Here is a 10,278-nt window from a genome sequence, read left to right on the forward strand (position 1 = left end):
CTAATTGACTAATTTCTAAGCTGGCTGGTTTAAATTGCTGAAGGACTAAAGCTTTGTCTACAGTATCATAATCCTCTGTGGCAGAACAGGCTAGGAAAAAAGGAAAAGTGGCTTTGCTCGGTGCCTTCACGCTGCATCACATCAGCTCCATTTTCAGTGTACTGATTTCATCTACTTAAGTTTTTAGAGCAATTTCATCACCATGAATTTTATCACAGGCCTGTTAAAAAGCATTGTTCTGAAATTTTTGTCTGTTGTTTTAATAACGTCTGCTGAATTAGTTAGGTTTCATTCATCTTGATTGACAAATGATAGCATTGACTCTTAAGTACTGCCAGCAAGAAATAAGTAAGTTACCTAAAAAACCCCTTTGTTTGCTAACTGCTGTATCTAGTGATGTTACTTACCATAAGACTGCTCAGTACTCAGCTTTGATGGTTTAAAAATGATTTTTTAAAATCTGAAGTTCGTATTGCATTGTCAATGTCCAACCAAGCTCCTTAGCGAGTGGCTCAATTCATTGCCATTTTATGTTTTAAATGATTGATTTTTGCAATTTGAAGGATAAATTGCCGCTGTATTATTTTTTCTGTCTGTTATAGATACTGTTCTTCCGAAGTTCAACCTTGACTTTGTTGTAGCTCTGCTGAGGCAAGAAAATGCTAAAGACATCTGTGTCATCCAGCTACCTCCAGAAATAAAATACTGTAACTATTTTATAATTGTGAGTGGCTCTTCAACACGACATCTCCATGCAATGGCACATTACATGCTGAAAATGGTAAGACGATTCCCAGTGCACTCTCTGGGTTTTGGGGAATGGTTTGAAATGTTGTAAAAGGCATTTCCCCAGGATTGCATGTATAGGGGCGTACCAGGCAAGATTAAACTAATTATCTTTTATGTCATTTAGTCCTGAATGCATCTAGCAACTAGCTCTACTTTTTTACTTTAGTGGCACTACTCAAAATGTAGAGAATATATTTCAAAACAAACCTCTCTGTATTTGGAACAGTGACAGCTTTAGCACAGTTTGGCGAGAAAAAGAATGATGTGAAATGGTGATGACGACCTCTGTCTACTTTTGTCTGCCATCCAGCAAGCTTCATAGCTACTCCCACTCATTCGAGATAGCTTAATCTGGCTGTTCTCAAACCCTAATGTCTAAAACTTCCAGGTTCTCAGGTATATCGTAAGGCTGGAAAAAAGATGGCACATTGTGAGGCACTGGATCCCCTCATGGGCTTACTAAAGCAAACCGCTAGTTAATAGTCACCATACTGTGCATGTACAGGAGGAAAGGAGAAGCAGCAACAGCCAACCTTGCACAGAAATCTTGCACTGTTTGGCTTAGGCAGAATGTGAGCTTTTTGGGAAAAAAAATAGAGGTCAGAATAAAATAACAGGCAGAGCTTAGGGATAGGGACCAGTCTTGGGGAGGGAGAAACTTTATGGACAGAAGAGAACCAAGTGACTGTTACAAAGCACAGTGTGAGGAATATGACTAGCCCCCATCTCAATCAGCTGTACCTGTAGTTTACCTTATCCTCATGCACTTTCTTTCCCTTCCTGACCCCATTTATCCTTTGGTGCTTGGTTTTACTTTCTTCCTTCTGGTCCCATTGGTTTCAGCTGTGAGACCTGAGGGGAGGAAGGAGAGAAAGGGAGATGGTATTGCTTTTCAGTGCCTTTCTGAGGGGGTGAGGGGAGTTTTTTGTGTTCTCTGTAGGAACTAGTGCAAACTAAAATTTTGCCTTGAGCTAGAAGTTGTGTTAGTGTGATTTGAATGTACTAATTTAAGTGTTTAATATGTACTCTTACTTGCATAGTCTTAAATCAGCAGCTGTCCATCTCCCCCAGACCAGGAGAGACCAGTGAACACCATCCACCCTGCAAACCATGCCTGTGCTGCACCTGCCCGCTCCTTCTACTGGCTGTAAGAGCGGCTCTTGGGCAAGGGTAGAGCCTCAGGGGAGACGTGGCATCCTCCATGGCATCCTGAGAAACTAGGAAGCCTGGCCAGGGACTCAGGAGTGGCTGAGCTTGCCTGGCATTTAAAGTTTTCTAGGCAGAAACTGAAGCTTAAGGTGTAAAGCAGAGCAGGTGCTTGGGCGTGCTGCTAGGCAGCTGGCCAGCTTTACCCTTACAGTATGGAAAATGTTATGGTAATGCGCGATTTACACCAAAATGCAGAGGTGCTCATGTGTAGCATGAGGTCTTCTGATTGCCCTTTCCTGTCTGGTTTCGTGTTCGAGGGAGAGACTAACACTTGGCTTTATTATAATCTGTTCACCGTTACACAGCCTTTAAAGACGAGGCTGAAGGAAACTTGTAATGGAGATCAGCTTTTCCAACCTCTGTTACGCAGCTTAGGGCAGCGCCTGCTGGGCTCTCGAGTGTTTTAAGCAGATTTTCAGAGAGGCCTTGTCAACTAACTGCTTTTGAGGATATCTCACAAGCTATCTTAAAGGAAAGAATCATAGAATGTCGTGAGTCGTAAGGGACCCACAAGGATCATCAGGTCCAACCCCTGCCCCAGCATAGGGCAATCCCAAGATTCAGACCATGTGTCTGAGGGCCTTGGCCAAATGCTTCTTGAATATTGTCAAGCTTGGTGCCATGACCACCTCCCTGGGGAGCCTGTTCCAGTGCTCCACCACCCTCTGGGTGAAGAACCTTTTCCTAATGGCCAACCTAACCTCCCCTGGGCACATCTCCCTGCCATTTCCTCTGGTCCTATCATTGGTCACCAGAGAGAAGAAGGTTGAAGTAGTTCTGAATTACATTTTGAAAGTCCTCCATTCTGGTTTGCAAACTGGGGCCATTGTCTGACAGCTGGCATTGTGTGAGAACGACCAGGAACTGTTGCATTTGGTGGTAATTGCTTTCCTGGTGACGTGGACTCACTTGCCAGCCATGCTGTTATAACCTGTAATTTTGTATTTTGTCTTTCATGGCAGAAAGGACAGTTAGAGACATGCAGTTTGACTCTCCGTTTCCTTGTGGCTTTGTGTTGAACTAAATGTTTGGTTTGTTTCTTAATTTCAGCTTGAGAAAGGTTTTCATTTTTTTTTGGTTGCTTCAACTAGAAGTAAGTTAGAAATTTGAATAAAGGAGCTCTGTGAAGACACAGCTGACTCCATTTTTTTTCTTCTCTATTGATGCTTCTTGTGAAGAAACTAGTGTGTTATGGCCAGATCCAAAAGAGACAGTAGTACTTCAGCTTCTAGTTGTCAGGTTTCTTCAGCTCTGGTGTGTGCTTAGGTTCTTTAGGTACTAGGTGGGATGAGCTGGGCTTCTCAAGCTGACATCTAATAAGGCTACTGTGTTGGCTAGTGAGCCAACTACCTTGCCCTAGCCAAGCTTTTGCAGTCCAACTTTGAGCAGCCTCCTCCACTCCCTCGCAGTGGTTCAGAGCCTGGAAACGTGTGTGCTGGTCGTGCTTTCCCCTCATCTTGCAATGCATGTTGAGGGCGTGCGCTCAGCGGATAGGAGGCCTGCTCAAATGCCTTCCTCATGGCGTAGGTTGAAACTTGTTTTCTCCCTGCTCCTCCATCTGAGAAGAGGCCAAGCTTAGCATCTCCATTGCTGCATTTTTAACTAGCCAGTGTAAAACAACAATGAAAGGTATCTGAAAGGAAATAAAACTTAGTGGTAGTGGCAGTTCCAGGGAATGTATAACTGAAAGACTGCTGCTAAGCAATTTTATTCATTATTCATCTTAAGAAAAAATGGACACCTGTAAAATTCTTGGATAAATGTGGGAATTCTGAGCGTTAGAATTCCAGATTTGATACTAAATGTCATTGAGAAATCTGTACTTACTTGCCATTGCTGAAAGGGTGTATTACTCTTTTTTGTGCAGACCCCAGAACCAACATTAAGTAATCTATCCCATTTCAGATTTAAAACAACTCTAGACAACTTGGCAAAGACCCACTTATCCGTTAGGTTTGAGAGCTTTTAAATAAATGTGAAGTACTTACTTAATTTTCTGTCATTGCTTCTCTCTCAGTACAAGCTTCACAAAGAAGAAAATGATCCTCATACTCGGATTGAGATGACTGGCTGTGCATTGATTTTGGTAAATATTTGTGAATCTGACAAATACAAAGTTCTGCGTGAGCTCTTTGTTGAAGGAAGCATCTCACCGTGAACCCTGGTTGCTGTGGAGAGTCTGCAATACTCTGCTGTTTTGGATTTCCAATTGTTGTTGCTTGAACTCATTGAGATGCTAAATAAATTTTCACTAAAGATCAGTGGCACTGAGGAGAAAGCAGTAGCTACTCTTTAGTGGCTAAAACAGGTCTTAATAAATTGAAGAGAAAAGCTACTTCAGTCATTTTGCTCAGGTATCTACAATCCCTGTCTGGAGGAGTGGGAGCTCTTTGTATGCTGCCCTGGTAGTGAACTTTTGAACAGACTTTTCCACTGTCCAGATCATACTGTAACACAGGGTAAAACCTCAGTTGTAAGAAATTGAGTTTAATTCTTTATTCTACAAGTGTGAAACTACACATACACACATAAAAGACTTTGCATTCAGAAGGCATTTCTCCTTCACTGCTAGCTCTAGAATCTCACTGTCTGACATTGTGTTTTGGCTTAAAAGAGAGCATGGCTGGGTGAGGAGCAGTGCAGCCAGTGATGTTAAGCCTTGGTTACTTTGCTGTCAATGATTTTGATAGTTATAATTGAAAACTGATTGAAATTTGAAGGCATAACAAGAAAAAAGTACATTAGAAATACACTGGAATTAATATTCTCTACTATTGTTTTGCACAGAATTAATGAAACTTTTAAGAAAAACTTTATTACATCAAAGTTTGGACCTGTTTCATTATAATAAAAAAAAAAAAAACCCAAACCCACACCTGACAAGTGTGAGCAACACACCTAAGGAAAATTACTTGGTTATGGCTGAATGTTGTAGTTAATACAGGAAAGCTGAAAGTCCATCTGTAACCTTAGGGAGGGGACTCTTTCAAGTAACATCTCTTTCAGCTTACTTCCTTCTGTCCCCTAGGAGTCATAACTTCTTTGGTCTGGAGTCTTGTGATAGTGTTTTAATTTAAACCAGAGTATTGTCTCTCTCATTCTGCTGGCTGTAGTCTTGGAATCTTTTGAGGATTGACCAATTCCTAACTCTTCAGCAACTTAGGAAGAGAGACCTCCATCAGCTGACCTGTTATATCTGGCTAAAATGGAGGTGGAAGACTCAAACTCTTTGTGTAGCTTGGGAGTATAGTAGTGCTTTGCAGTTCACATTAATTTATTGTGAATTTCTCTTCTGTGCAGGTAGCATAGTGATACATTTCATGCTGCCAGAGACACGAGAGGCTTATGAATTGGAGAAGCTATGGACTCTGGGTTCCTACGATGACCAGTTAGCACAGATGACTGTACAGTCACTACCAGAAGACTTCATATTTGGACTGACTCCTAACAGCAGTGATCATCTTGAGACAGAACTTAATGCAGCTGCTGAGTGGAAAGAAAAATGAGTGTGCCTTCAGAGACTGGAGAGAGACATGCAGTGTTGGTTACTGACTTACCAGTCACCACAGTTGATCAGTACAAAACAGTGTGTTTATTGAATGTGCCTAGGTGAAGTTCTGAACAAACTACAAAAAGGATCAGAATCATAGAATCATCAAGGTTGGAAAAGACCCTTAAAATTGTGTCTAACCATAAAATATCAAAGAAGGAGTCCAATTGTAAGGGAGCTTCCTGGGGGAGACACTCAGAATGGATTTTGCAGTGAGAAGAGTGGGGCAAAGACAGCTGCTTAAGCTACTTAGCCGCTAACAGTAATTTTTTTCTGGTATCTTTGAAGGACCTGCCTGTAATAGCAGTGCAAAAAAGACTTGAGTTCTACAAGGAAAAACTACATGAAATCGTAAAGTTTAGAGGAGGCTTCCAATATTAAGCCATTTGCTGTGGTCACAATGAAGCAAGTTGTGCTCTGAGTTGAAGGAGGAGAGAAAACAGACTGGTGTTACTGAGCACATAAAAGCCAAGAGCAGCAGTAACAAATAAATGTGTCTTGAGTTAACGGAACAGTAAGTCAGTTTTTAAGGCAAGACCAATCTGGTTTTAATAATAATAATAAAAAAAAAACCTGAAGAGCTTCATTTCCTTGTCCTCGTATTAAATCATTCAGCTCATTCTAAGTGTGCAGTTGGCTCCTCTCCTAGTTTTCCTCTCACCTAGTTCCTGGAAAAGGACACTGAGGCAACATGCTGTGGCAGTGTAAACCTTCAGCTCCTTTGAGGTGAGTGAAAGTAGCACTAAAGGAAGCCGAAGCCCTTAGTCACTGAGCATTACTTGCTGCTAATGGACTGTTCAGCACTTTCAGAAGTCATTGCACAGTGTGTTCTTAGTCTGGCTGCTGCATGGTCTGATACCCAGTTAGAAGAGCTTCAAGATGGTAACAAAACTTTTTTATGTAAACCAAGATGCTTTTCTCCATACAGGACAGGGCTTTCATCACTGGGTTCGGATCTCTTTCCTCTGGAGAAGCTTGCTCTGCCATGCATCAGGAAGCAGGAACAGTAGATCCTGAGGGTAATCACTTTTCCCCCCCATACCCCCCCAAACTACTTCAAGTCTGGATCAGTACCATGCAACATTAAACCCCTTCTGAACAGAAAACATTTGGGAATGGTTTCAGTTCTATGGCTCAGGTGATTTCTGTGTAAATTAAAAATACTGAGAAGCTTGTCCAATGAGTCTGTAGATTGATCCTGTACAGAGGTGTGTGCAGGTTTGGCTCTGTGCAGGATTCCTTGGTGATGGGATGAACAGGAGAAACAATTACCAAGGGGAAAGTTTCGTCATCATTTCACTGGTTGTTTGCACTGTATTTGAGTAACTTCATTATCAAGCAGTGTTTAAGTCCATCAGTTGAACTAACATTAGTCTTGCAGCCCAGCTTGAGTGCTTACTCCACAATTTTTCATGTTCATTTAAAAATCCTATGCCCTAGTACCACGTTGAGACCATGCTGTCCTGCACAGCATACATGCTTTGTTTAATGGAAACTAATACAAAGAGCGCATGCCTTTGAAATCGCAGCTTAGGAATAAAAGCTTTGGAAGGTTAGAAGCAAATAAAAGCATCATGATTAAGCCAATGCTTACAACAGTCAGGGTGGTGGCTGTCACAAATGCACCAGCGTTACAGAGGAAGGCTTAACTTCTTACATGCTCAAGTGGCAGGGCTGCCAGTTTTGAGAAGATAGCTCAGTACTGGCATGGAAAATGAGCTGAGTTCCCCGTGAAATGCAGTACCCTACACAGTGTCTTTTATAGACATAATTTCTTCAGTTCCCTCTTACTAGTGGTTGTCCCAGTAACTGAGCTGTGGAGTCAAATGAGAGAGTGCAAGAGCTTGGAAAGCAAGTTCGGTTTTCCATTCCTCTTTAAAAGATACCAAATTATATTATTCAATGACACTTCTTCATTCCCCAGCCCCTTCCTCTCACCCTAAAGCATTCAGTCAAACATCTAGTCTCCTTTCTAGTCCAAATAATGTTAATAAGGATCTATATAGAGAGATGACACCATTGGATGGTGGTGGTAGGAGCAAGATAAAGACTGCCCTCCCATTAGCTTGCTAGTGTGAGTGGTTCTGCCTATCCACGCTTCTAGAGCCATGGTCATTACACAGCTTCATCACACTGACAGCACCAAAGTAAAGACTAGATAAAAAGCAGACAAAAAAAAAAAGCTACCATTCAGATCTTGTTTCAAACCTGTTAAAGATTCCCTCATGATTGCCCTGGGTTAGGACTGTTGAACACACATCCCGTCCACAGCAAACCAGCCCAAATGATCTGCCTAAGGTTGAAACCATGAACTACAGGTTGTAGTGTAGACTGTGTAGCATTGTTACATGAGAGGGAGATGAATTATAAGCCACGGAAGTCACTGCTTGTAGTGCGAACATTGTAACCTGGCTGCTGGATGCCCTAGCAGCTATGCAATACCTGTGAGTGATTGTTCATCCTTATCCAGTTAATACGTACAGAAACCCAACTTGATCAAAGCACTGCAGATACTTAGAACAGACTGTCCCTCTGCCTCATTAGTGTAAAAAAACACCACACAACTTTAGCTGATGATAGGAGTTAAACTCTTTATTCCATTCAGAGGCATCTGGTAAGTGGAGCTGCATTGGGGGGCACATTACAGATGAAAAATGATCCATACTTTGTGGATATTGAAATCATTTACAGTATTTACTTTCTAGCTATTCCCAAATACTCCAAATTACCAAGTCTCAATTGAAAAGAAAAACATGATTTACCATACTAAGTCTAGAAATTTAAGAGAGATGACAGTATTTAAATCAGCAGATGTAAATGCAGCGCCTATTTGTAAAGTAATCTTTATGGAAAATAATGAAGTCAAATCCTTCTCAAATGTTAAGAAAGGAACGTCAGACTGACTTAAGCCTCAACAAAAATTAAAATGCTATGACTTTTCATACTTCTGTAATTTTAAATTCATTGTAAGAAAAAAAAAAAAGAATTATCCTAAAGGCTAGATGAAGGTCACTGTCAAAAAAGGAAAAGAAACTCAATTTTCTTTGCTAAAACTACAACATAAGTTTATGGTTTTTAAACCAATTAGTAAAGAAGAGATGCAGGAAAAACACTTCAGACCATTTTCAAAATTATCTAATCTGTACAACAATGATCTTTGGGAAAATTATCTAGTCTATGTAGTAATGCCTCTATTTCAACATGAACCTAAGAGGTAGATAACAAAATGATGAAACAAATGTTTTTGCTCGTTGTGCCCCTCAAATCAGTGCAGCATGGTGATTCTGATCATCTCATGCACAAAAAACATCACAAAAAAGGTTCAGAGGTAATAGCATGGCTCTGTCGACCACACACATACAGGCGCGCACGCGCACACACACACACACAGCAGTCTTTATGCACCATGTGTTGCCACATTTTTTTTTTTCTTAAACTGAGGTAGACTGAAGTTTATTGTAGAAACTTGAATGTGTCACTATTACCACAATCATCATTCAAATTACATTCGGAAATTAAAAAATTTGGTAACTTTCCTGTTATCCCTGCCTTTTGACATTTTTTTTTCTTCTCTAATGGTTGGTTGCAGAACGTGCATAAATCCTGCTGCATCTATTATAAGCCAGGCTAGAGAGGTTGTTGTTTTGTTTGTTTTTTGTTTTTTTTCTTGTAATAGTTTTTTAAACCTTCAAAGTGGCTTAGTGTGGCCCATAACAGCGGCTGGATATGTAAACTTAGCCTTTCATTATCTTTCAATGATGTGATCAAACACCGTTTGACCTTCCCCCGTCGTGGTAACTGAAAGCAGTATGATGTGATCTGCAGACAGCAGAGACCCTCGTGGCCTCAAATATGCTCTAGCAGATCAAGTGTTCTATCAAACGGAAGATGAAGCTTGCTCTTTGAACAAAATGGCAAAGTCCAAATGGGCTGCAAATGGTTAAATGTAGCATTATTAGGTAGTGATGGTCAAAGGCACAAAGGGTTCATGCATTCAATCAAGTAGCACAAAAAAAAAAATTCAGCCTCTTGCAGCCTTCTAAATTTTTCCCCCAACCCCAGCCTCTTGCCATCACTTCCTTGTCCTGTTCCCAAAAAAGTACCGTCACAAACTTTTTCATCCCATCTTAAAAGAAAACTAAACGGCATTGCTGCTATCAGAATGTTGGCATCATTCACTATCTTTTGAACATTCACTGAATTTTTTTTTTGTTTTAAACAAATGATGGTGTTGAAGCCCTCAGAAAATCTGAGGCTGTTTTTTTACCCACCTTACTCCCATCAGCCAGCAGCTAGAAGTGCTCTACTATATTTTTCCCCGATAACTCTGTAGTACTCCTGGCTGGTGGCTGATCAAATTTTAATTTTTTTTAAAAAAATAAAATGCTCAAGAACTATTAGCTTTATAAAGTATACAAAATACCAAAAAAAAAAGCAAAAAAGGAACAATTTCTCATTGAGGTACTAAATGCCTGAGGTAGTTTAGTAAAATGCATATTTATCTTTTTATGCCCTGGCCAACACCATTCAACACTTCCCTTAGGTTATGCATGGCAGTGTTATGTAAAAATGCAACCAAATTCTTTTTAAAAAATGCCACTTGTTTCAACATTGGGACTAACACTTAAACTCTTGTCAATACCCTTGCTCTAACCCTAGCCCACCCGCAATCCCACCCTCCAAGTGTGTTTCTTCTTTTACAACTGGACCTATAAGAGCAATGCCTTTTC

General features: G+C 40.6%; 1 protein-coding gene across 1 annotated transcript; it reads left to right on the forward strand.

Moving 5' to 3' along the window:
• Positions 1–602: 602 nt before the first annotated feature.
• On the forward strand, positions 603–5,504 carry MALSU1 (mitochondrial assembly of ribosomal large subunit 1; the record flags this gene model as incomplete). The annotated part of the gene is given in 4 exon segments (XM_010171689.1): positions 603–781; positions 4,016–4,055; positions 4,058–4,084; positions 5,299–5,504. Coding segments are annotated over 4 exon segments (452 nt in total), but the record flags the coding sequence as incomplete, so codon positions are not given.
• Positions 5,505–10,278: the final 4,774 nt, after the last annotated feature.

Source organism: Antrostomus carolinensis, unplaced genomic scaffold, assembly GCF_000700745.2.
Source record: "Antrostomus carolinensis isolate BGI_N321 unplaced genomic scaffold, ASM70074v2 scaffold15157, whole genome shotgun sequence".
In the NCBI taxonomy this organism is placed as follows: Eukaryota; Metazoa; Chordata; class Aves; order Caprimulgiformes; family Caprimulgidae; genus Antrostomus; species Antrostomus carolinensis.